This window comes from Siniperca chuatsi, linkage group LG17 (genome assembly GCF_020085105.1).
Source record: "Siniperca chuatsi isolate FFG_IHB_CAS linkage group LG17, ASM2008510v1, whole genome shotgun sequence".
Lineage (NCBI taxonomy): Eukaryota > Metazoa > Chordata > Actinopteri > Centrarchiformes > Sinipercidae > Siniperca > Siniperca chuatsi.
This window is the reverse complement of record NC_058058.1, coordinates 6,072,386-6,099,834: the sequence shown is the minus strand read 5'-3', so window position 1 is coordinate 6,099,834 and position 27,449 is coordinate 6,072,386. Positions and strand designations below refer to the sequence as shown.

Genomic DNA, 27,449 nt, shown 5'->3' with positions numbered 1-27,449 from the left:
ATCTATTAGTCAATTGACAGAAACTTAATGGGCAACTATTTTGGTAATCGATTAATCGTTTAAGTAATTGTTTTTACGCAAACTGGTTCCAACTTCTCAAATGTTAACATATGTTGATTTATTAGTCGTCTGTGATAAAAAGTTGAATATCTTTTGGTTGTTCGAATCTTTGTCAGACAAAAACAAGCAGTTTGAATACTCTGGGAACTTGTGATGGGCATTTCTCCCAAATTTCTGACATTTTATAGACTAAATTATTAATCGATTAACTGAGAACTGTCAGATTAATCCATAGCCCTAGGTAATATGTAAGAGAATGTGGGGTAATAGACGCATAATGTACAATTTTTAATTTCTGCATTTACATGCAGTGGAGTGGATGTTTTGTCTCTTTTGTCTATAGGATTTCTTCATTGATAGAACCTTTTTATTATTTTTGTTCGTGATTTTCAGCACAATTTGGCTTTTTAAATGGTGTGTGGAAATGCCTGTCCCAGTGCACACATTGCTGATTTTTATTATTATACATACACAGTAGATGCATCTTTTTTGAAAGTGTATGTAGTTTTTCAGTTTCTTTTTTTCCTTCATCGTGATTTTCTATTATTTTCTATTTTATGTTTAGAAAGACATGTTTTATGTCTTGGAGTAATAACTGTTTCCAGCATGATTTGTTGTTTGTAATAGTACCAGTAATAATGTACGTTTCTGTGCATTTTACGTATATATTTATGCATACATAAAGTTTTTTTTCTCAGTTTTTATGATTTTAATTAGTTTAGTTGTCATTTATAGTGGTTGATCTATTCAGTTTTTAACATGCAGTGTGCACATACAAAATTCTTCTGTAGGACTTAGTAGAGCTTATGTGTACATGTGCATACATTTATAATTTTTGTAAAGATTGGACAGAGCTAAATGGATGTAATTTTGTTTTTTTTTCTCTTGTATGTGCATGTGCGTGCCTACATTCCCTCACGCCTGACAGCAGACCACAGACTCCGAGGCAGTGACCGGACATTTCTAGATAATTATCCTGTAAAAGATAAAGACACACCCGATTTCACTTCTGTGGACAGAGAGGAGGTAAACACCGTGGAGGAGGTGGTGGTGGTGGTGGTGATGGTTGAAAGTCATTTTAATAATTTGGAAATGTCTATTTCCCCTCCGCTCTGTCTCAGCCTTAGGATTTGTCTTTTTAGATCTTATTCACAGTCCCAGTTTATGTGTCTGTGTGAGACAGAAAGGGAGAATTTGAAAATAACTTTGTCCTGTTTATTTGGTGGTTCCACCGGAGATGATGAGGTCTGATTCCACCCTCTGCAGCTGTGTGTACACACACACACACACACACACACACACACACACACTGACTCCTCTCATTTTCTGTCCACTCTCAATCCATCTACGCCCGTCCTCCCTGCAGTCCATCTGTCATCCCAGACTTCTCTCTCTGATGACAGTCCTTGCTCTGTTCCACCACTTCTGTCTCTCAGGAATGTCATTTTTCATTTCTGTTGGGTTTATATGGTTTTAAGGGCACTCAGCTCCCCTTCATTCCCTCTTTTTTCTTTTTTTATCACTCCCTCTCTGTTCTTTCACCTCCTCCTCTTCATATTCTCTCACTCGTCTCACCATTATCTCTCCAGACAAAACCTCCTAAAGTTGCAGATGTGCAGAGGAAAGAAAAACAAAATGGGCAGAGCATTAATTCCTGGCATTTGGGACTCGCCCTTTCGGCCAGGACAAAATGAACCGCGGTCAGTTTGGTTTGGTCAGTGTTATTCATGCCTTTCAAAGTGACCACAAGTACCAGGCCGCTTTGAAGAAAAGAGTACACAAACACGGGCTGGCGCAGGGCACAACCTCACTACTATATTTGAGTCATTTCTTCCCTCCAAAACCTTTTGGTTTAAACACACACATGCACAGTGTGTTTGCATTAGGCTCGCTGCAGGGCAAGCTCGGTAAACTAATGAATGGCTCAGCGGGAAATGGTGTTACACAGTGTAAAGCAAAACCTGCCACTTCAGAGCAGAAGTGTTCAAAGTTTTTGTTTAATGTTAGCTCGACGGCAGACTTACTTTGGAGTAAAAAATTTGGTGTATTGCATTTTGTTGCCTCCAAACCAAAGCTATTAGATTTTAGAGCTTTAACATTGCCAAATTTAAAAACTATCCAAAATAACAACTGTGCTCGGAACTGACAAAAGGTAGTAAAATGTTATCAGACAAACTAAATACATCAATAAATAATACTATAAGTTCAATTAAAATGGAGTGAAAATGGAGCATTTAGCTGGCAAGCTAATGCTGAAAGCGTTAGCAAGTTAATGCTGATTAGAAGTTCACAGACACTATGCTAATATGTTCATAACATCTAAATCTTCAAGTGCATTTCTCTTTGGAAATAAGTTTTAGACTTTATGGTGCCACCTTTCACATTTGTAGGATTTAATGTCTTTTTGCTCACAATGTCAAAAAACCTTTAAAGTATTGTAAGTGGTGTTAGCTAGCTAACTTTCTTGGCGTTAGCTTGCCAGCTAAAATGCTACTGTAGCTACTGTTACAAGAGTTTATACAGTGATCCATAGTATGTAGTAAAGTATATAGATGATTAACATTATGTGCACTGGATGTTTTTTATAAAGAAAGTTGGCTTTAGCTGGGTAGCTAACTGAAAAAGCTAGTGCTCAGTGTGTTTATCTGCTATAGTTTCAGGTAAGCTAGTTAGCACACAGTTCTCTCAGTATCAAGTGTGCTAAGACCCAAAAAATAGGTAAACTAAGGAGCTGTAAAATAAATGGAGCTAGTGAAAACTAAAATTAATTAAGTTTTAATTTATTTTATTAATTAATAATTTAATACATTAAGTTTTCATTAATTTTATCAACTGATTGGTTGTAAATGTTGGTTGTTAAACAGCTTCTTTACAAACTGACGAAGTTAAAGGAAAATTATAAAGATTTATATTTTGTTTTACCCTCCATTTAAATTATTTAACTAACAGTATTATTTATTGATGTATTCAGTTATATTTTTGGCTTGTCTGATAACATGTTACTGCCTTTTGTCAGTTTTTGCGCTCCATACACAGTGACATTTGTAGAGAAATTACATCCACTTTTGGCCCCTAACGATAGTTGTGAGTAGAGTTGCTATTAAACAGGGCATCAGGCCACTTGACGTCTTTCCCGCCAAGCCGCCTGAGACTCGACATTGAGTAGCTATGAAAGGAAGCAGTCATGAGAAGATGAAAAGATAGATGGGTGGAGGTAAGAGGGAGAGAGAGATGAGGTCTCCCAAAGACCAGATGAGATGTAAGCAGCAGAGAGAAGTTTAAAGACTTGAAAGAGTTCGAGAGGCGGAGGCTGGGAGGGAAACTCCCTCCTGGTTATGAACAACTGTTACACTCTCTAAGCTTCATACACGGGATACACTCTCACTGAGCGGCACAGCTCCGCTTTTAGATGCTCACACACTCCTAACAGGCACTGAGAGTGCGTACAAGACTCTAGAAGAAACCTCTCGCCTCTCCCAAGGATTACAATCAGGAAACAATTTCCTGGAGTTATCGTTGTTATAAATTGGATCAAGAAAGACATCTGGAACCCCAGAGACGTGTGGGTGGGAAGCGGTCTTGAATGGATGAATAAGTACTCAAGGATGACTGGATAAAAGTTTCCAGCAGCGATTGCTCCACAGAAGACAATTCTCATGATGTATCTGGACGAACGTTGACTCACTGCAAAGTGCGATCTTTACTTCCTCGTGAGGTCAAGGAGGATTGGGAGCAAACCTGATGAGACAGCTCTTAAATTTCTCTCTAATCTCTGCGGCACCTGCTCATCACTGAAATTGCTTTCCATCCTCCAAGTTTATAACTTCAAAGCGCAGACCAATCTTCCATAGAGGCACTGTTTGTCTATATTCAAAACACACTCAGCTTGTAATTATGCCCTCACTCTCATTATCTCTGTTTCTTCTGCTGCACGACTAAGAGGTGAGGGAGAAGAGGATCAGAGGGTGAGGAGTTTTTTTTTTTCTTCAAGATTAGAGAAGGTAGAAGAGGGAGAGAGGAAGGCAAGGGGGGAGGGAGACATAAACAGAGGCAGTTTAAGGCGGTAAACACGTACCGTCCAGAGCCAGCTCTCTTCTAAACACATCAGGCATAAATCAGCATTGCATTTGTCTGTGGTGACTCTGAAACAGGAGGACAAACAGTCAGGGGACAAGCTGGAGCAAGTAGAAACACTGTGGTTGTCAGTCTGGAAACACTGGAGGGAAGATAAACTGAAGTTAAGAAATTTGTGCAGCTGATTATTTGTGAGACTAAAAATCTTGATTTGCAAGCAGTAGAAGAAGAAACAAGAGGAAACCACAGCCATGGCCTCAGACGTCTCCCACAGCTTCTCTTGTCTTTGCAGCAAGATGAATCAGCAGCACACGAGCAAAAGCAGCAGCGGAGTCTTCCAGCAGCAACAGACCAGATCCACCTCCAGACCCCACCAGCCTCTCCTCCACCCTAGGACCCTGCTCCTCCTGCCCCTGCTGCTCCTGCTCTTTCTCTCCCTGTGGAGCCAGCAGGCCGAGGCCGTGGTCCACTCCAGCTTCAGGCGGCTCAGTGGCCGCGAGAAGAAGGAGATGCAGAAGGAGATCCTGTCCATCTTGGGTCTGCCAGGGCGACCCAGACCCCACCCGCCGCTACGGCCGCCCTCCTCTGCACCGCTCTTCATGCTGGACCTGTACCACGCCATGTCGGCTGATGGAGAGGATGAAGGGAATGAAATTATTGTAAACGTCCCTGGCATGGGGAAGTTTGGAGGGGCAGAAAGGTTGGCTCAGGTCAACCACGCAGCCCCGCCCACCCTCAGCACGCACACACCACCACTGGGCACGGTGGTCAGCGAGGCCGACACGGTGATGAGCTTTGTCAACCTGGGTGAGTAAACCAGTCCATGAAGACAGCTGCCTTTGTGTAGGTGATGCCTGGGGGGAAAAACACACAGGAAGTGATGCAGTTTACATTTCTGGTGTGTTTGGATGAGGGAAAACTGAGCAGTGAAAGCAACCACGACTGAAGGGACAAAGAAAGAGCTCCACCTACAGAAACTCATAATGCATCAAAGGAAAATCAATTAATAAGTCAGCACAGTACTGGAGACAGGTGTTTAGTCAGGTGATCTGGTGGTAAGTACAGTGGGGGGGAAAGTAACAGTAAAAATAAAAGCATGCAGGGATGTCACACACTTTCATCTGAAAGGCATAGTTTGACATTTTAGGAAATGCACTCATTTGCTTTGCTGAGGAGAGACGTTTAATATGCAGCTAGAGTCAGCAGCCGGTTAGCTTAGCTCAGCATAAAGACTGGAAACAGGGGGAAACAATTAGCCTGGCTTTGTCCAAAGGTAACAAAATCCGCCTACCAGCATCACTAAAGCTCACTAATTAACACATTATATCTTGTTAAATCTGTTAATGTGTACTAAAATCAGTTTAAAAACAACACATAGTTTTACAGGGACGGTTACGCACCAGACTATTTCTTGGCCGGGTGCAGTGACTCCCCAGAGACATAGTCCAACACATAACCCCATGTAAAACCACAAATTAATTGATTAAACGAGCGAGATATAACGTGTTGATTAGTGAGCTTTAGAGGTGCTGGTAGGCGGATTTTGTTCCATTTGAAAAGAGCCAGGCTAGCTGTTTTCCCCCTGTTTCCAGTCATTGTGCTAAGCTAAGCTAACCGGCTGCTGGCTGTAGCTTTATATTTAACGGACAGATATGAGAGTGGTATCAAACTTCGTATTTCCCAAAATGTCAAACTATTCCCTTAACCTTAAATAAAGAACATCTTATCATCAGTTTCGAATGACAGAGCAGTTTTTGACTTTGCGGTTTAGCTACAAAATGTAAACTCTGAAAGGATGAAATTACACTGTGTGTGAACTTGATGACACTGACAGTGACATGTCGGTGCTACCGTTTTAGTTCCTCTGCTGTGCAAATTTCCACAAACATTCACCCCCACAGAGAGGATTAAAACCAATGTCAGTATGGCTGAACTATATTGGTAGGTTTCCATTTCAGCCCAGCATTCCTAAATCCACCAGCCTCGTTCCACTGCTGCTGCAGCCAAACTGGGCTGAGCATCGTGAAATCGTTCCAAGCAGGGAATCAGTAATTTACACAGAGCTCAAACGATCAATTAGTTCATCGACAGAAAATGATTCCCAACAATTTTGATGATCAATTAATCGTTTAGGTAATTTTTTAAGCAACAAAAAAAAAAATCTTTCTTAAATGTGACGATTTCCCACCTTTTATGGTACATGAAAGTAAACTTAATATCTTTTGAGTTTTGGTTGAGTTTGTTTCGACAAACCAAGCACTAAATATTGCTTCATTAAATATATAAGAAATACTGTTAAACATCGCCACCCAGATCCCGTGTGAGTGTTTGTGCTTGCAGCCTGACTGATGCCTATCTGTCAAAGCATAAAAATTAAACATCCTCTTCTGAATAGCTTCCTTCCTCTCGCTCTTCTGGAATGGGACGGTGATCTGCTCCCAGTTTACCGTGGGAAACATCATCTCCTCTCTCTGCTCAGGGTCTTTAATGAACTCGCATCAAATGAAGGGTTTCCCTTTGCGAAATTCAACTGTGTTTTCGAGAAGAAAATACACCCTGAAATTTATCAGTCAACACTGCAAAAACACAGCATTTCATCCTCCAAACCACCACGATTTTGTAAACAAAGGTGACTCAAAAGAGACTCGTGCCTTTAACAGTGACCCACAGCGCACGCCAGTGTTTCCTTTCAAATGGTGAAGCTTTTTATTTTGTCGTGAAACCCTTTAAACCTCATCAAATCTACACAAAAGCATAGCTGAACACATCACACAGACCTGGACTAACTACAGGCTAATTGTTTTATTTGCATGCGACACAGAATTATAGTCATTCAACATATTCTACTTTTCTTACATAGCAGATATGGTATATTTAGTTTTTATTTCTATGACTAATCTAATCAACGTGTGTAGTTAATGTAAGTTGAATCAAACAGGCATGGGTGTGTGTTCCTACGCGTATGTAATGGGAAGACACAGCTGGTTAGAATTAAAGGCCCCACTGACACACTGAAAAAAAAAATAGCAAACGGTCCGAAGCGAGATGAAAATACTGCTGTGGAGGGAGCGACTCTAAAAATACCAGGCAGGGCTGCAATTAGTGGTGTGTGTGCTGAGCAGCTGCTGCGGTTCAGGGCACTAAGTGTCTCTAATTACTGCAGTGTGTGTGTGTGTGTGTGTGCTGATATGAGCACGCCCAACCCGTCAGGGGTGTCCTGTCGTTAGTATCTCTATTTACAATGCCTTCAGTGTGTGTGTGTTTGTGTGTGCCAAACCCCAGTGACCAGAGCTGTTTCGTGTCCCTGTGGGGTTCCACAAGGACACACACTGCGCTGGTGTTTCGGTTTCATGTTTGGATTTGTTGAAGGACGTGTGTGTGTGTGTGTGTGTGTGTGTGTTCGCCTGCTCACCTCTTCATTTACATATTGTTCTTTAACAGGATGTGTTTCAGCTGTGTTTTTTTTCCAGTCATTGTGTTCTTTAATTTAATTTGTGCTTCTGTTGGTTATGATCAGAAGTGTGAAGTGGAACATCACATGTCTTCCACTCTGTCAACAGAAGCTGTTGAAGTGCCCTTAAGCAAGGCACTTCACCTTCATCCTGTTCAGTGGAGTGCGATGCAGGATGTTGGCGAAAAAGAGCGTACACGCCTCATAAATCTTCTCTGGGTAAATAAAGCGCAGAACTGGCGCAAAGTAAAACTTGGTAGGGAAAATATATATTTATTTATTTTCCACTGTGCAGGTTTCAGGACAAAAAGTCATCTTTTATGAGAAAGTACAAACATCCCCAGTTTGTACTTACTATCTTAAAACTGTGCTGAGATGAGTTAAAATATACGTCTCCAGTGGTTGGATGTAACTAAGTACTCAAGTTTTGTTCTTAAGTACAGTTTTGAAGTACTTGTACTTTACTTGAAGGAATAGTTTGACATTTTGGGAAATACAGTTATTACGTTAGTTAGTTAGTTAGTTAGTTAGTTAGTTAGATACGATTAATACAATTGCAGGATAAATATGAAGCCAATAGCTGGTTAGCTTAGCTTAGCACAAAGACTGGAAACATGGGAAACAGCTAGCCTGGCTCTGTGTGAAGGTAAAATAATCCACCTACCAGCACCTCTCAAGCTCCACAATTAACATGTTATATCTCATTTGATTAATTTGTTAAAAAAAAAAAAAGTGTTAAAGCGACAAGTTGTGGTTTTACAGGGAATTATGTGCCAGATTATTTTGTGACTTCCCAGAGTCCCGAACTCACTGTGAGGTTGCCAGGCAACCACTAGAGACTGTGGACAAACTGTTTCCAGTCTTGATGCTAAGCTAAGCTGACCGGCTGCTGGTGGTAGCTTCATATTTACTGTAAAGATATTGGAGTGACATCAATCTTCTCACTCTCGACAAGGAAGCAAATAAATGGATTTCCCAAAATACTGAACTATCCCTTCAAGTATTTCCATTTTATGCTACTAAATATTTCACTATATTTCAGAGAGAAATATTGTACTTTTTACCCGACTACATTTTTCTGATAGCTATAGTTACTGGTTACTGTACTGATTCAGCTTATAAAATATGATGTATTGTTATAGATTAAACTACACCACAGTATATTAAGGTTGTTAAAATATGCTTCACCTTGAGCAACTACAATAGTAAAATCCTACTTAAGCATTAAGCATCACTAATAATCATTAAAAATATAACACTCACAGGGGCCATTTTTCTGCATAATGACTACTTTTACTTTTGATGTATTTGAAGTACATTTATCTGGTGATTCTAATTTTAATGCAGGACTGGATTGGAGTATTGGAGTATTTTTACATAGTAAAGGACTGAATACTTCTTCCACCACTCTCCTCCCCCCTTGTGTCCCTTTCATTGACTCATCTCCCAGTGATCTCATCTCCTCCACACCTTCACACTTGCTCCATTTTCACAGTTGCATAAGCACATTTTCTCTTCTTACATCTGCTTTAAGCTAAAACTTTTTTTCCATCTGATTCCTCTCACTCCTCTCTATCTGACACATTTTATCAGACTCTCCAACTAAACTGCCCAGCTAATATTTTTGACTTGTATTTACTGTTTGAATATTATCCCTGCTTTTTTGTTGTTTCAATTTTAGGAGTTGATTTTAAAGACAACAGAACTTTTTATTCTATTACTAAAACCTTTTGGGCTGTCATTACTGTACTTCTTTGGAATATTTTTTTTATCTAATTTCAGGCTCCATCATTTTCATTATCAACTAATCTGCCAATTATTTTCTCAATTAATAATATAAAATGTCAGAAAATAGTACCCACTATAATTTCCCAGTGCCCAAAATAGCGTCTTCATATTCCTTGTTTTATCCAAACATTACTCCAAATCCCAAAGATATTCGGTTCAAGATCATATAAGACACAAAAAAGCAAAAAGCAAAAAAAGCAATATTCCAAGTTTATTCCAAAAATACAATGTCAGAACTTCTTCTAATATTCACAAATCTTTATGACTATCAATTGGCTCTCATAGCTTAAAAAAATCAAAAATCCAGGTACCAGTGGTGGGAAAGGTATTCAGATCATTTACTTAAGTAAAAGTACCAATACAACAATGTAGAAATACTCCATTACAAATCAAAGTCCTGCATTTTAAATCCTGTAAAATTGCAAAAGTATTATCAGCTAAAGTTGCTTAAAGTATTAAATGTGAAAGCACTTGTTCTGCAGAAAATGTCCCCTGTGACTGATACATTATTATATATTACATTATTAATTGTTAATACTGATGCATCAGTGTGTAAGCAACATTTTACTGTTGTAGCTACTTGAGGTGGAGCTAGTTTTAAGTACTTTATGTACAGTTAGGTAGTTTAGTCCAACAGTTCCCAACCAAGGGGTCGGGCCCCTCCAAAGAGACACAAGATAAATTTGAGGAAGTGTGAGATGATTAATGGGGGAGGAAATTCTTCTATTGAATAATTTTACCTCTTTGAGCTTCAAAAAGTTATTTAAATGAAACCATCTGAGAAGTTTAGAGGGGAAATCACTCTTTGGTGGAACTTCTAAGAACTCATAGACATCTGAAACGTGACAAGAGGCCCCAAGATGCTGGTTTTTGTAAGGGGTCACAAGTCAAACCACTGGTTAAATATATAACAATGCATTGTATTTTAAAATCATGTGTTTTTTCTGTAAACTCTTAATCTGAAAGGTAACTAGTTACTACAGCTGTCAAATAAATGTAGTGGAGTAAAAACTACAATATTTCCCTCTGAAATGCAGTGGAGTGGAAGTATAAAGTAGCATGAAATGGAAATACTCAAGTAAAGTACAAGTACCTCAAGTACTGTACTTGAGTAAATGTACTTAGTTACATTCCTCCACTGCCAGATGTCAGTTTTAAAGTTAAAATTCCTTTAAATTGAAAAGTCTAAGACACAAAAAATGCAAACATTATCAATTATTAGCCGTCATGGTGGAGTTGTAGCCAGTGTAGTTCACCGTATTTGCTCGTATCTGTTCTCTTTGAAATGTCTAATACACAGAAATGTGTCTCTCTCTCTTCCCCTCTGTGCAGTGGAGCAGGAGCGTGACCTCCTGCAGCCTCGTCCGTACTGGAAGGAGTTTCGTTTCGATCTGACGCCCCTCCCTCAGGGGGAGACGGTGACAGCAGCAGAGTTTCGTATCTATAAGACCCTGACGATGGGCCAGAGGGCAAACCGAACACTGCACATCTCCGTCTACGAGATCCAACGAGAGAACAGACACAGGTTACCTCCAATTGACCTTTTCTTTATTTGTTTTTATCCGTTTTTAATTTTCTCTTCTTTTTCTGTAAAGCACTTTGTAACTATGTTAAGTGCTATATAAATAAAGTTTATTATTATTTAGTTTTAGTTTTGCTTATTAGAAGCCATTGGATGTTTTATCTGAGCCTGAACTTTGCATCAAATTTATATTATTACTGTCACGTTTTTTAAATAATTCGGCGCTAAATAATTCATGATTTGAGACTTTTGACAAATGCACCAAGATAACATTTCCCATTCTCTCATCACTCACACTAGTCCAACGCTGTTACACACTTGATTCTCATCTTGTGGTGCCACTTCTAGTCTTTCTGATGACATCTGGCTCAAGTGCAAACAAATCTTAGCACTGGATGTATGTGATCTGACAGGAACTGAAGTCTAACTCACAAAAAAATCTAAGAAAAAGACATAATTTATTCTTCCAGATGGAAGATCGAACCTTTGTTACAGTGTTGAAGATTGCAACATTAGGGAAATCCAGTTTAAGCCTTCTTTAGCATTTTAATGGGTTTTTTTTTTTTTTGCTTTTTTAAGAGCTTCTCCAATGATTTTGTATTACACTTACATAAAGTCGGGGGACTTGCAAGAGACAGATTAAAAGAACGTACAAAACCAAAGCAGCATCTTCACTTTAGTCCATAGAATGAGTCAAGCTTCAAAAACTCAACATCCTGCCGTCTCTAATAGCTCTGTCTGTCATTAGACCTTCCCTGCCTGTTAAATGCCTGCATATTTCAAACTCCATGCCCCCAGTTTATAATGCAGGTTTATGTCAAATATTTAAGCCCAACTCAAGATAACCCAGATGGCATCATCAGTTATTTTCTCTCAGCACAGAAGACATTATACAACTGTATTCACAGGCTGAGAAGTTCTGCCCATGATGAGTAAACTGACCTTTATATGTAGAAATAAAAAAGTGTATTAAAAGTATTATTTGACAAGAGCTACACTGGTAGTGTGGCCTTGTAATTAAGAATACCATCCTTCACACAGACTAACAGGGTTCAAGCTCTGTGTTTGTGAATATTTATCCTGATAAAATATACTTGAGCAAAACAATGAATCCCCCAAAAGATCTGAGGCGCTTATCTGTAGCTGAGCCTAACCTTTGACATCTCCCAGTAAATTTAGGTTGAGAGTATGAAGAAATATTGCCCGTGGAGACTGAGAGAACTGCATCATTGCAAATAAAACCAATGCTAGCTTTTATTTTGAAGGGGCGTGTGCTTACCTTTGTTTCTGTAGCCGTCTACAATCTCCTCTTAACCAATTTAAGAGACGTCTGGACCTCTCTTAAATTTCAGTATTTTCTCAGTATCAAATACATTTAATAAATTGCTTTATTCAAAGGTTTCTGAGTAGAAGTAAAAGTGAAAGATGTTTATTTTTCTTAAGTTGGACCTTTAGCAGTTTGATCAAATTTCCATTACTTTCTGTCTTTTCCCTCAGAGAGCCAGAGCTGGTGCTGCTGGACATGCAGTCGGTGCCTGCAGGACAGGAGGGCTGGCTGGCCTTCGACGTCACCTCGGCCTCCAACCACTGGCTCCTCCACCCCCGCAGCAACCTGGGCATACGTCTCTATGTGGAGACAGAGGAGGGTGGGTGCACCGCTGGGCTACACCAACATCACAGAACCATCACAAAACCTTTTTTTAACTGTACTCACTGGGCGATTTATACCAAGATTAACTGAAATGGTTTAATTCAAAGTAGTACAACTGACTGAACTTCACTTTACAGTTCAATAATGTCTATCCAAATGTCTGTGTCCTCTCCCAGACCGCTCCCTGTCTGCAGGCTGGATCGGGTTGGTGGGACGCAGGGGCCCTCGCTCCAAACAGCCCTTCATGGTGACCTTCTTCAGGGAGAGTCAGGTCCCCTGTCGGCCGCCACGAGCTGTCAAGCCACATCCCCGCAAGAAGAAACCCAAATACGACCTCCCAGTCCCCAGCATCCATAGTTAGGTTCCAGGCGCCCACACTTCGTGGGATTACAGCTCTGAATTTGATGCTTTAATGTTACTTCAGCACACTCCAATTATCACCAATTGTTTGTGCCTTACAAAGTTTTGGGATTTAAAATTTATTTATCTGGAAAATTGGGACATTTTCAAGATTCAAGAATGTGGAAATCATCATGAAAAGACTTCTGTATATAAAATGTCCTAAGTGGGAGTCATTAGTTCATTTTATAAAATTCAAATGAAATGAAATTATGAAATTCAATCAATTTTTTACTATGCAGATATTAATAATACATTTTTAATTAAGTTAAATTAATTTGAAGGGAACCCTTGCTGAGATATGATGTATTGATTGTGAAGTTGTAAAACTTTGAAATATAGAGTATAGTCTGAAAAGATCATTTTCACATTGCTGATGTCTTAAAACCTTTCACTTTTATCGAAGTGAATTATTCAGTGATTTGATTTTACTAAATGTTTTTTCTTCCCTGTTCAGATCGGAGTCCTGCAAACAGTGGAGGTCAGCCCTGTAAAAAACATGAACTCTACGTCAGCTTCAGTGACCTGGGATGGAAGGTCAGCTCCACTCAAACTCTTGGATTCTTGATTCATATTAGAGTCAAGTTTTTATTAGTGAGGTTTCAGGTCAATTTAGCTCTTTTCATTCAGTTTTATTATTGTACATGTCCGCTATCATTGTTCAAGCTGCTTTTTTAAGAGAGTTAAAACAGTCTGTTTTCTTTCCACACTGTGTATTCAGTGGAGGTTTTTTTTTTTTACTGGGGCTAAAATGATTCATTACATCACCATGTGATGGATACAGATGGGTTAAACACGTACCATAGATGCCTTTGGGAAATCTCAAATTAATAAGTTGTTCTTAAAGGTGGGAACCAATGCAATGATACAATTCAATCCAAAGCTTAGAGAAAGAAACTCATTATGAGTCTTTGTATTAATATTGCATTGTAGACTGTGACCCGTATTTATCAAACTTCTAAGAATTACACTGAAGAATACGTCATAGAGCCAACTGAGGAGTGAAAAAGTTCTTACATTTATCAAACAACTTACTCCAACTTTTAGCAAGTGTGAGAGACATTTCACCTACACCTGCCCCCTTTTTAAAAAATCCTCACATTTTGTTCAGTGATGTTTTATTTTGCAAAATCAATGTTGTTTTTAAAATTTGTCCTTTCTATTTGCCGTAACCCTTAATATCACAAATTAACATATTAAATCAACAACAATCTATTAGGTTTATAATATATAAATAGCAGTGGTGGAATGTAACTAAGCACAATTTTGAGGTAGTATTTTATGCTTTGGAGGTAAATATTGTACTTTTTACTTCACTACATTTATTTGACAGCTTTAGTTATTAGTTACTTTTCAGATTCCGATTATTAATACAAAATATAAATCAAGTAATAAATTACGACATATTGTTATAGATTAAGCTACCCGGCAGTAAATAAAGTAGTTAAAAATAACTCCACTTTTACCAGCTGCAACATTAGTGATGCTTATATGTTAATCCATCACTAATTATGATCCAGTAATATAATATATATGATTCTGAAATTAGCCATTTTGCATAATGAGTGCTTTTACTTTTGGTAAAGCTAATACATTTGTATTTTTACTTTTAAGATTTTAAGTGCAGGACTTTTACTTGTAACAGAGTATTTTTACACTGTGGTTTTACTACTTTTACTTAAGTAAAAGATCTGAATACTTCTTCCACCACTGATAAATAGGAATGAAATGATAGGCAATTGTCTGAAATGGAAACTAAAAAAGAAGTGAACATGTCTCAGAAGATGTGAGCTCTCCTCTGTTTCTGTACTGCAGGATCGACTTTTAACCAACATAAGAAACCTCTGGAGCTCTCTTACACTTCAGAGTATTTTTAATAGTACATAATAATAATAATACATTTAATTGCTTTTATTTAAGTAGGAGTAAAATTACTTTTATCTTTCACATTTCAGCAGTTTGATAAATACGGGCCCATGTCTTATTTTTAGTTGTAATATTGATCCTTCCATATTTTCTGTCATATGGTGGTAATATTTCTTAAGAGATTAGATAATAACCTTTGATGATTTTCCTGCCTGTTGCTGCTGATCATCAACTATATTTCTGTGGTTCTGCTCAGGACTGGGTTTTGGCCCCCACTGGATATTCAGCTTACTACTGTGACGGAGAGTGTTTTTATCCTCTGGGCTCCTGCATGAACGCCACAAACCACGCCCTCATCCAACAAGTGGTCAGTACAGTGATGACACACACACATCTGACACTGTTGCTTCGTCATGACATTTACTCATTCCACAAAGGAGATCTTACATTAGAAAGTGGACCAAAAGTAGATAAAAAAAACTTACTTCTTGTATTGCAGTATGTGGTAAGCCTCTTTTCTATGTGTGGGCTACGGTTCTTTTCGTACAGTATTTTGAACACTTAACACCTATGTCCTACATGATCATTTCAGGAACAGTAATATTTGCTGCATCTTTTTCAGTTCTGTTCAGTTTTTAACCATAATTTTTTTTTTTTTTTTTTTACATTTGCTTGAAATATTATGTACAAATGTAAGTTTTTATAATGTGTTACTCAGTTATCAGTGGTGGAATGTAAGTAAGTACATTACAAAAAAGCAGTGTCTAGTTTGGGACCCTTGTCATGTTTCAGATGTCTGAGTTGTTAGCAGTTCCACCAAAGAGAGATTTACCCTCCAAACTTCTCATTTAAACAACTGTTTAAAGTAAAATTATCCGATATTTCACAAAAACAGCAAAGATTAGAGAAAAGTCCAAAAAGTTAATACTCAAATTTGTGTAGCAGAAACTGTTTTTTCTTCCTTTCTACCTCATGAATCAGCTCACATCCCCTCAGATGTATCTTGTGAGCCTTTGGAGGGGCCTGACCCCTAGGTTGGGAACTACTGGACTAAACTAACGTATTTAAAACTAGCTCCACCTCAAGCAGCCACAGCAGTGAAATGCTACTCACAGATTGAGGCGTCAGATATAATAATATAGCAGCCATTTTCTGCAGAATGAGTACTTTTACTTGTTACATTGTTGTATTGGTACTTTTACTTAAGTAAAGGATTTGAGTACTTCTTCCACCGCTGCTTTAGTTAAATACCTATTGTAAACCTCTGGCTCCTGAATACTCTGCTGGCCTTTTTGTTGCAGTAGCAGTGGGTACTGCCTACACAGCTTATTTTGGTATGCATATACAATATACTATGGTAATATTACTTCATATATTCTGATCTTTTTTTGGGGCTTAGGGTCTGTTTTTTGCATGTGTATTTTGTATTATGGAAAAACTCAATATTTACAATTGGTATTTAAAATATAAACTGTATTTCACTCTCCTGTGCCAGGTCCACCTCCTGAAGCCTGACGAGGTTCCTAAGGCCTGTTGCGCCCCCACAAAGCTCAGCCCCATCTCCGTCCTCTTCTATGACGACAACAACAACGTCATCCTCAAGAAACACCGTAACATGGTGGTTAAGACCTGTGGGTGTCTATGAAAGTTGAAAAGGTTCCACTTAGTAGCCTGGGACACTGAAGGGAGTCCAGTCCAAAACCAAACTAATGTACCTGAATAGTTTCCTCCAGACATGAACTCTGCAGAAACCTTTGGCACCAGATATCTAATTTAACAGGTCTGTGATCATGTGTTTGAGTGCTGATTTAGGATCAGTGACTTAATTGTTTATAATCCATTTTCCAAATTCAAAGTTTTAAAATTACAGCATTTTATGGGTCTTGGGTCTTTATGTCCAAATTGTCAGCTGGGCCTTGGCTCTCAATAGCTGAAGGTTATTCTGCTGAAATGTGAGTCTATATGGATATACCTGAGATGTACTGTCATAATAGTTATGAACATAAGTTTTTTTCCTTAAGTACAGTACCACCCTTTCAAGAGTACAAATGTTATTTCAATACATTACCTTTTCCCCAAACTGGGATCTTTTTATACCTTTCTTAACAGCAACAAACCATGTGGAATTTTACAAATGGTTTCAGATTTAGTTCATGGACAGATTTAAATGGCAAATGATATTGGATGGCAGAACGTGCCACTAGTGATGCCTGTTTTGTTTACAAGAAATTAAATGACAGCACTACTATTGTTGCAACACAACGTCTATATGAAGAGAAAATGTTAAATTGTATTGAATTAATTAAAAATATATATACACTTTCTCATGTCATTCTCTTATGGTTATAGGGACTGAAGAAAACTGGTAACTCAGTGTAAATAATACAATCAAGTTTCAGTCCTGTTTCTCAACCTCAGTAAGTCATATTCCACAACTAATTTACATCACTCTTCAATTTTGGTGGTATGGTGTATCACCATAAGGATTTCTGGAGTAATGAAATTTACATTTATTTTAGACTTGCTGCAAATGTGCCAGAGTGAAAAGTTTAGTCGATCAACAGAAAAATAATAGGCAACTATTTTTATAATCGATTACTCATTCAAGTCATTCGTCAAGAACAAATGTCAACCATCACCTAGTTCCAGTTTCTTTGTCTTCTGTGATATAAACTGAATATCTTTGGGTTTTGGACTGTTGGTTGAACAAAACAATAAGACGTCACTGTGGGTTTTTAGATTATTGTCACAGGCTATTTTCTTTTTTCTGACATTTTATAGACCAAAGGTGGGGTATGCGATTCTGGAGAAATCCAATACCATGAAACACTACCATGATATAGAGCGAACAATGCACACAGCAAGTCAGCTAGGTTGTAGGTTAGCATACTGTTCTACAGTCGCTGCTGCGAAGCTAACAGCCAGAGAGGATGAGACGGTTTCCCAGAGCAGCACAGCAGCTGCAGACAGCGATACTCACAACTCTCCTGCTACTATAGCTAATATCACAACAACAGCATATCTTGGCAAACTAGAAAGTAAGCTGAATGTCCGTGGGCAAGTCATTTAATGTTACCTGACACACAAATCATGTCTGGAATAGTGAGGTGTGGCTCGGTCTGTTTAGCATTTACAGAGCCAGCGCTGTGAGGAGATATTCGCAGAATTTGACAAAGACGTGTATCGGATTCGAATCGCATACCCCACCTTGAATTGATGAATCGTGTAAATACGTTGCAGCCCTGTTGTGGATACACACATACTCTACATCAATCACCACAGCCACATGGTACACCGTAATGTAATTAATAACTGAGTCCATGTGGGAATCACATCTTGTCATGTACACACAATCAGCTGAGAAGACCGGTCACATTAAATACATTGTTCAATTTATTGAAAAGGGTAAAAAAAAAAAAAAAAAAAAAAAAAAAGTACAGCGAAAGCAAATTAGTGAAGTTTTGCCTGCTAATGAATGAAGAACCAAAAAGAACGGGGATTAATCATTTTGGCAGTTAATGAACAAATTTCTTTAGCTCTCAGTCCTTGGGCCGACTTACAATTTCTTCAATCAATGAACAACCAAACTGACAACAGCCGAAAGTATAAATGTTAGAGTGGGGTTAGCCAAAATAATGGTATCGATTAGTTTTCAAAACAAATCTTGTCCTGGTTTAACTCAAGTGGGACAAAGATGATGATTTTATTGCCAAGATTAAGTTGGGAAACATGGCCGAAGAGGACGACATTAAAATAAGTAGATGGATTTGCGGGGGGGAAAAAAAGAACATACTATGAGACTTGCTGTGTGGTTTAACGTGAGGTACCGTTGTGAGGTGTTACTGAGTGTGGACACCTGTGGAGCAGCAGCGCAGAGGAGGCATAGCTGTAGAGTCTGTCTCTGTTGTTGGACAAAAACTATGAATCTCCAAAAATAGTTTTAAGTAGTAATATCCTTTTAGCATCAACAACCATGAAATTCTGAAATGACACTATGAGATTTTAGTCATTTTAAGAGGCCAATGGTCATTAAAACTCACATTTTTTTCTTGTGTGGAGGGCATGCACTGATGGTGACATCATGCAAATACCCTCTGCCCAAGTGAAAGGGAAAATGAAATAATTGGAGTTTAACCCAACAGCAGTGCCACATCCATTGTGGATGAGTGATGCTATCTATAGTAGGGGCCTTTAATGTGCCATCTATTCCTCTGGACGACACAGTGTACAGTAAGTACAACCAGCTGTTAGCTAGTCATACATCCAAAAATATTGGGATTTTTTTTTTTTTTTTAACTTCCCACTGTAGCTTTTTCAGACTTATCACGTCTCCCACTCAGTCACAAGATAATTTTATTCAGTGTAAGCAGGCAACCTCCTCCTCCATCTGGAATAACAAGGTAGTTGTACATAATAAATATAAAAATGGGGTGCTGGTGTACTTGTGCCCCGTCGTTATTGTTTCCCCTTACACAAACACACATGTACGTAAACAGCACATGCACACATCCACCCCCCCACCCACCCCCTCCATCCATCCCAACATGGTGTCCATGAATACTGACGGGTCCCAGTGTTCGTCATCAACATCCTTCAGGCGCCGTGATTCAACGTTTAGTCCGTGGTCAATGTGTATCTGTAAGCAACAGTTTTTGTTGTTTTTTAGTATTATGGTTATAGTGGGAAAATATTAACAGTGACCAAGTGAGTTAGCAAAACCCTTCAGTAAGGTTCTTTTTAAAATGTTTACGTTTGTAAAAAGTAAAAAACTGATGGCGGTTTGGTGAAATTAAAAAGCTGTTTCTGATATTATTTTGGTTGCACCTTGATAACAAATCAAATCTACAAGGACGCAGAAGAGAGGTTTCATAAACACAGCAGTCTTAGAGGAAAAACTACAGCTTACAAAGAGCACTACAGTCGGCCTTACCCAGGTTCAGGTCCAGTCCAGTTCTTCATGCCTGAACATCTACCAGCTCAGGAGGCATGGGAGACTTGGGGTGTTTGCTCTCAAAGTGCTGCTTGAAGGTTTTGGGGTCAGGCATCTGTGTCTGGAAGAAAAAAACAAGGGAATCATGGTTTTTATTTATTTTATCTTGTGGTCACAAATTAGACCTGTAATGGTTAGTCTATTAATTGATTCATTGATTGACAGAAAATTAATTTGTAACTACTTTGATAATTAACCGTTTCCGTATTTTTTAAGCAAAAATGCCAAACATACTGATTTGAGCCGCGCAAATGTGAGGATTTGCTGCTTTTCTTTGTCATATTTGATAGTAAACTGAATATTTTTGGGTTTTGGACTGTTGGTCAGATTAAACAAGGAATTCGACGACACCACCTTGGGTACTGCAAAATTATAATTTCTCAATATCTTCTCACATTTTATAGACAAAACAATTAATCATGAAAATACTCTGTTGATAATGAAAACAACAATGAATTGCAGCCCTACAGCAATTGACTCTCTAACTTGAAGTATCAAATTATCAACTGGTGTTTTCTACTTTGACATTGATTTGCATTTCAAACGTTAGATCAACAAGTAAGCGTTAAAACAAAAAATGTGTAATTTATTTTCGTACATCTCAAACTGCTCGACAAAATTTCTTTCATGTCTTAATATATTTTTGATGTTTTCCAACTGTGGCACATGTGGCAGACAGCGTTATAGTATTTAATTAAAATGCACATACACCTGATAAAATAATTAGCTGTCGCATCATTGAAGCCTTTGTGAATATAGCAAGTATTGCTTATTCTAGAGAGAAAGTAAAATGAATTTCAAATAGATTCCCCTGTGGAAAAGCCTTCAAGCTACAACTAAAATCTGATGAGTATTCAGCTGTAGGTGACATCTCGCAGCACAGTGTTGCAGTTACCCGACAGACGGGGCAGGTGTGGACCAGCGCGGCCTTAGCTGCAGTCTTCTGGTCAGCGGCCTGGCCTTTCTTCTTTTCTGCTGCCTTCTTGGCGTTCTTTTGCTGGGACTGAATCTTCTGCTGCCCACGAGCCATGGCCCTCAACTTTGACCTGCAGGAATGACAAACCCCCAGAGATTATCCACATGTGCAACTTTTATGGCCCAAATCTAAGATCGCAGCTTTTGTTTGCTCACACAATGAGCTATAAGAAGGTTTTAGCTAAATGCAGGCTGAAAAACAAACAGCAGCGGGTACATTTGGGATGTGATAAGCTGATTTGACCTGACACATTAGTAAAAAATAATAATGACAATAATTTGAATATGATTATTGGCACTTTACCACAATGTTAAAGTGATACTACATCCAAAATCTCATTTGTGTCAAACACGCAACCCATGAAAATACAGTCTATGGCCAAAATTATGTGGACACAGCTGTCCCTTGTACTTTTGGTCAGAAGCTGCTTTACATGATTTAGACTATGCCCTTTAGTTCCAATTAATAGAAATCATATTGTCAGAGCATACAATCATATTTTAGACAAAAGTGTGATTCCAACTTTGTGGAAACCGTTTTGGGAAGATCTTCTCTTGTTTAAACATGACAATGCCTCTGTGTACAAAGCCAGCTCCATAAAGAAATGGTTTTCCCAGTTTGCTGAAGAAGAACTTGACTGGCCTGCACATAGTCCTGACCTCGACCACATCCAACACCTTGGGGATAAACTGTAACACTGACTGCAAGCCAGACCTCATCATCAAACATCAGTGTTGGACCTCTCTTAATGCCCATGGTTGTGGGATGAGATTTTAAACAATCACAGCATATAATGTTCAAATGTCCACAAACTTTGGCCATCTAGTGTAGATTTTTTGGGGGTTCAGTAGACGCTAGCTGTTCATTAAACAATAGCAGCTTATATAACTTAACTGTAACACAGCCATGAATACCAGGAGAAGAAAAACAACAAAACTCCAGATTATATTTATACTAATCATGAGAGGTAGGTACACTTAACTAAAAACTAATGCAGTATCCCTGCAATAGATCCTATCTTAATCAAGTTGTTTAAGGGAGGTGTTGATTCACCTTTGTGATCATTTTGGAGACTGTAGTTTGTGGTGCAGTTTAGGGCTCCAACTAGCAATTACTTTCATTATCAATGAATCGTTTGGTCTATAAAATGTCACGATATAATGAAAAATAAGAATTTCTCACAATCCCAGTTTCCTAAAGCCGAAGGTTCAGTCTTTAAATCTCTTGTTTTGTCTGGCCAACAGTACAAAAACGAAAGATATTCAGTTTACTATCACAAAAAGTAAAGGCAAGCCAATTAATAAGCTAGAATTTAAGAATGTTTGGCATTTCTGATTTAAAAATTACTTTTAAATTATCAAAAACAGATGCCTATAAACTCAATCAACTAATTGATTAACCGTCTAACAGTTTCAGTTCTAGTGCTGTTGAATCTTTTTGCATTATCCAGGAGGTGTTAGGCTTTATTTAGTCCACCCCGTTTACATCAATGAGGGTAGAGTAAATATTATAAACACCTCTTAGTGAGATGCTATACATTTCAACAACATCACAAACTGGAGCCACAAAAATATCTTAAAAGTTGAACACCCCTAAAACACTTTCAACAAAAACTGAACATTATAGCCTTTGTGGAGGTAGGATTTATTGCAGGACTGTTGCATTAAACTGCAGTAGTTGAGAAGTAAGTAGCTAGTTATGCATAATAAACTGGAAACTCTTACAGTCTTACATACAGCTCTTTTCTGGAATACATTCAATAATGTGGTTTATTTATCTGTGTACCAATGTAACGTTAGCTCAGTACGTGGTTTAAGAGACCTGCCTGTTTCCTCTGAGAAAAGCATTTATGATGAAATAACATTACAGGCTTTTTTCACTAAAATCGAGTGTTTTAATGTCTCATTTTCTGCGTAAGGTCATACGAGACCGAACTGTTGCCAAGCCATACATGAGCTAAAGGAAGAAAAATGAGCTAAGCTAACGTTAGCATCAACGTTATCTTTAAACTGATTAACGTCAGCTTAACCACAAATATAACCTAAATCAAAAATACAACTTGCTTAGACAGGCAGTTACATTGTAATCGTTTAACTCGATTTCACAACACAACAGCAGCGACTTTAACTAGCTAACTTAGAGTTAGCTAGCCATGTTAACGATCTCTTTAAAACAAACAGAACACCGTCACTCACATATAAATAATAGATAAAATGATGTTTATTCAGGGTAAAAAAAAATTAACCCGTTTCAGCCAGAAACCTTCATCAGCGTAATCAAAACAGCGGAAATGGCTAGTGTATAAAACGATCACGTTAAAAAACACCGTTAACATCGGCGTTTCCCTTTAAGTCATCAAACTGGTCTAGCAATAGTTTGTTTTCTTGATTAACTAACATATGAATCTGGCGTTGTTTCTAAATAGAACTTGCTTAAAAACACCCAGTTTAATTGATAGCATCGCCCAAACAGGCCTTTCGTCAACCGGCGCCGCCTTGCTAACGCTGCTAGCTAAGCTAGCTAGGGAAGCTAAGATTACATGTGATTCCGAGTTATCACGCAATACAATGATCTTGGAGCATAAAGAAAACAGTTCCGAATACAAATCACTGTTAGATAATACCAAAATAAATTGTAACTGTCAAATAGTAATACATCTTTTCGTTTTAGACGGATTTACCTTCGAGATTGGACTCTCTTCGCTCTTTTGTCGGTCTCTTTTTTTTTTTTTTTTTTGAATGCCAGAGGAAACTTCAAAGATGGTTTTTAACCGTCGCATCAACTTAAACGCTGCCAAAGAAACGAACAGCGCCCCCAGCTGGCCCGGAGCCGAGCTGCAGCTTCAGCAGCGGTGGTTGCAACTCGGGTCCTCGGCATTTCTTTCTGGGAATTTGGGGGTTTCAGCAACCATGGGAGAGTTTATATTCAACAATTATTTAAAAATAGATTTTAGTATTTTTCAGACTCAATATATGACAATGAGACCACTATAGACAGGCAACAAATAAGTCAAGGATTCATAATTGTTTCACCAGAATTGTATTCCTTAAATCTAAAACTAATTTCTACAAAATTTTCTGGTGGTGATCGTAGCTTACATTTTCAAATAGTGAAGGACACAAGAGCGCACGCAAACTCACAAATCAATATCTAAACCACTCTGAAAGAAACAGCACTTATATAAAGAAAAAACAAGGAAACATGCATAAAATCATTGTTTATAGGTCACATTAAGTAATTCTCACAGAGCACTCAATTCATTATTGTGGACGTTTGTCGGGAGGTATCTTATTGGGGTACAAGAACACTTTTTCACACATTTTTATAGTTCATTTCTTGTTCATCTATTTTGATTATTGAAATTTCACTACATATTTGCAGCTACAGCTTCACTTGAACTATAGTAATGGGTAAAAATAAAGAGTGATACTGTTTTACTTAAAATTGACTCCTAATATAAATGAGTCCTTCTACATTTTAAAAGATCAGTCTAGTGTCTTCAAATCACAATTTACATGCAGACGAATGGAGCTGGTATGGTAAATTATTATTATTAGAAACTGTTGAAGTTGACATTGAACTGTGGCAGAGATGTCCACGTAAAGGTGTGTTCAGATAAACTTTGAGCCATTTCAGATGGTTCAAATGCCACATCTTCAGAACTAATAGGACTGAAGACACTGATAAAAATGAAGCTGATAATGATGTATAATCAGAGTCTCAGATACAAAATGGGTCCCTCTGCTGAGGTGCTCTCACATGTTGTTCACTTCCTATGGAATGAATGGTTCTTGATTGTTCAAACACAGACAAAATTAAGGGATGTTTTCACAATCACATTTAATTTTTTTTGTATTTTATTTTTACAGTTTTCCAAAACTTTTTGACATGCAAAAACTGAACATTTTACACGTTTAGATTAAAAAAAAAAGGTGTTAAACGTTTGTCAAGATCAGAAATGTCACTGTCAGGGACTTTGGAGGGACAGCTTTATTTTCCAGAAATAAGGTTTCCTAAATTTCCAATATTTAAACCGGTCTTGTTCCACAGACGAAGGGAAGCCTTTGTTCACAGTTCACATCACCCCAGAGGTGGTCATCTAAGAGGCAGACCAGACAGAAAAGTTCTAATCAGTATTTTAGAAGTTGGCACTACAGTTTCTTGCCAAGAGTCAGTGGATTTCATAAATGAGCAGGTTACTGTACCTGGTCGGTTCATCACAAGACATTTCTCATTGTTTTCATTATAGTAAGGCTCGCCTATGCTCCAATCCTGGAAATAAAACCCTGAACCATCGCTGCAGAGCTTCTGTTTCTGTAAAACATACAGAATGAATTACTGTTAAACACATTAAAGACAGAAACTATTCAAAATGAATAACCCACACTGCTAAATGTTATGAGAAGGAACAGATTTTAGACAATTGGATTATCAATATATCAATATTTGTTTGACAGTAAAATATGCTCTTAAACAATTAGCCTATAAAAAGTTTTTGTTCTCTACCTTAACAGCATGACTGCCACCGATCCAGGCTTGAGGAAAATGACCCGTGCCCCCCCTCACGACCTCCCAGATGAAGTCGTACTCTCCTGGGTTGTGGATCGAGGCGAGGTTGGCATGATTACGCAAACAATATTTCTGTAAAAGAGGAGGATGAAAAGCTCTTGACACACAAATATCTCTTTTGAGGATGAAATCATTATGATTTATGAAATGTAGAGTTGAGCGTCGGGGGTATACCGCTGCATCTACCCAGGGCATTTCTCTGTGGATGAAGATGAAACATCTGGATCCTTATTTGGACCAGCCAGACGGACAGATGTTCCTGACATCGCCCTGCGTCCTGCCCTCTTCCTCCACCACAGGGACTCTGTGGTGGAGGAACTTTCCTGGCATCAGAGCTAACACTTCATCTGGCTTCTCCTCTGGAAGAAACAAAAAGTAATTTGTTTAATGACATTCTGGTTTCCCTAAATAAATTAGTCTGAACTGTTGGAAAACATCAGCCATGGTGAGAAGTGTTCTTGGGAAAACAGGATTCTGGTCTCAAATTGAATCCATTAGGAAAAAGTTTGTGATGTTGATCTCAAACTGCTTTGTCCAAACAACCAAAGACAAACGCTTTAATTAAAGCTTTTAGTTGATGCTCTGATTCACCTGGCTGCATGTTCTGCTGGACGTCCATCATCTCCTCTACTGGACCTGTTGGAGAACAAGACTGTAGTCATGCCCTGATTAACCTGTTAGGGGGCCCCTGTTCACCTCACCTAACGCATTTTGTAAATACACTGTTGCCTTCAAGTTCCCATAAAGTACACTGCCCACAGCAGACTATACATTCAGTTTATACTCAGAAACCAAACCCCAACCTCCTCTTCTGGAATGATACTACTTTGCTGTGTGTCAGTTATGGTTTATTTTTTATGTCGTGTAAAGAGAACTGAATTCTTGAATTTTCTGAATTCTCACAACTAACAGTGTATGAATCCATGCCTTTTAGAGATATACATGTTTACATTTCACTATAAAATCTGAATCTGAATAATAGAATCTGGTTTATCTTCAATAATTATGTGGAGAGATTCTTCTTTTTGTGCTAATATCATGTATACTTTCCTTTTATTATATTGTTATTGGTTTTATTTCAATTACATTTAATTTATTTCTCATGGATATTGTTTTAGTTATATTCTAGTTATATTTATTTTTGCCTTGATCCTTGTATCTTTGTGGCGCACTTCCATACCGACATATTTATGATACAAGGGGTCCCCTGCAATATGACAGGCTTGCTTCATCGCACTGAAGCTGAATGATATCTCTCAGTAATTTACCAGGCTACATTATAAAACCAAGATTTTAATTCATCAAGATTCATTCATCACTTGAAACAAACTTTTTACCAAGTTTTTGATTTCAGGGAAAGCTGAGTGAGCCAGAGCCAGGAGAGACAAAGCTTTGGAGTTTAGTGTTTTTAAAACAAATGTGAGGCCAAAGTTATTTTAAGTATCATTGGACACAAAAAATATTACATTTATGAACCATTCGGATAATAGTCTCTAGTAATAGCATTTAAAACGTTTATGTAAGAGGGTGTAATGTCAGGCTACCTCAGCATCTATCCAGGGCATTGGGCTGTTGATGAAGATGAAACATCGTGACCCATATCTTTGCCAGTTGGATGGACAGTCGTTCTCCACGCTGTCATAGTATGACGACGACGACGACGACGACGGGGGGTCCAAACATCTGCCATTTAGTCATCCTGCTATCAGAACCAGCGGTTCCCCTCGCTTCTCCTCTGGCAGAAAAATGTATTCATTAACTTCATTCTAAATTGATGGAAAAATATTTTTGCTAAAATGCTTTTGGAAAACTGGACAGCTATCAGATCTGATCAGTGATACAGTTTTACAGCCATGCAGCTGCTGGCCTGACCATCGGGAAAAATTTGGGGTTGAGTGTCTTGCTCAACGACACTTTCACATGTGGACAGGTGACATGATGTGACTGGATCTGTTCACAGGAATTAACCAACTCATCCATGTGAAGACCCAATCAAATCTAGTTTATTGTTACATACACAATCATACACAGTACAACCCATAATGAAATTTGTTCTCTGCATTTAACCCATCCTAAGTATTAGGAGCAGTGGGCAGCCACTGT

General features: G+C 38.2%; 2 protein-coding genes across 2 annotated transcripts; one reads left to right on the top strand and one right to left on the bottom strand.

The window, feature by feature from the left end:
* The first annotated feature begins 64 nt into the window (after positions 1–64).
* On the top strand, positions 65–18,585 carry bmp8a (bone morphogenetic protein 8a). The gene is made up of 7 exons (XM_044171889.1): positions 65–4,941; positions 10,706–10,898; positions 12,393–12,541; positions 12,723–12,902; positions 13,403–13,482; positions 15,068–15,178; positions 16,307–18,585. Exons 1-7 carry the CDS (start codon positions 4,386–4,388, stop codon positions 16,454–16,456), a joined length of 1,419 nt encoding a protein of 472 aa, XP_044027824.1. The 5' UTR covers positions 65–4,385; the 3' UTR covers positions 16,457–18,585.
* zgc:91910 (Zinc finger protein 706-like) lies at positions 18,182–23,584 on the bottom strand. Its single transcript, XM_044171891.1, has 4 exons — positions 23,458–23,584; positions 20,697–20,847; positions 19,742–19,862; positions 18,182–19,447 (listed from the first exon to the last, which is right to left on the bottom strand). Exons 2-3 carry the CDS (start codon positions 20,829–20,831, stop codon positions 19,767–19,769), a joined length of 231 nt encoding a protein of 76 aa, XP_044027826.1. The 5' UTR covers positions 20,832–20,847; positions 23,458–23,584; the 3' UTR covers positions 18,182–19,447; positions 19,742–19,766.
* Positions 23,585–27,449: the final 3,865 nt, after the last annotated feature.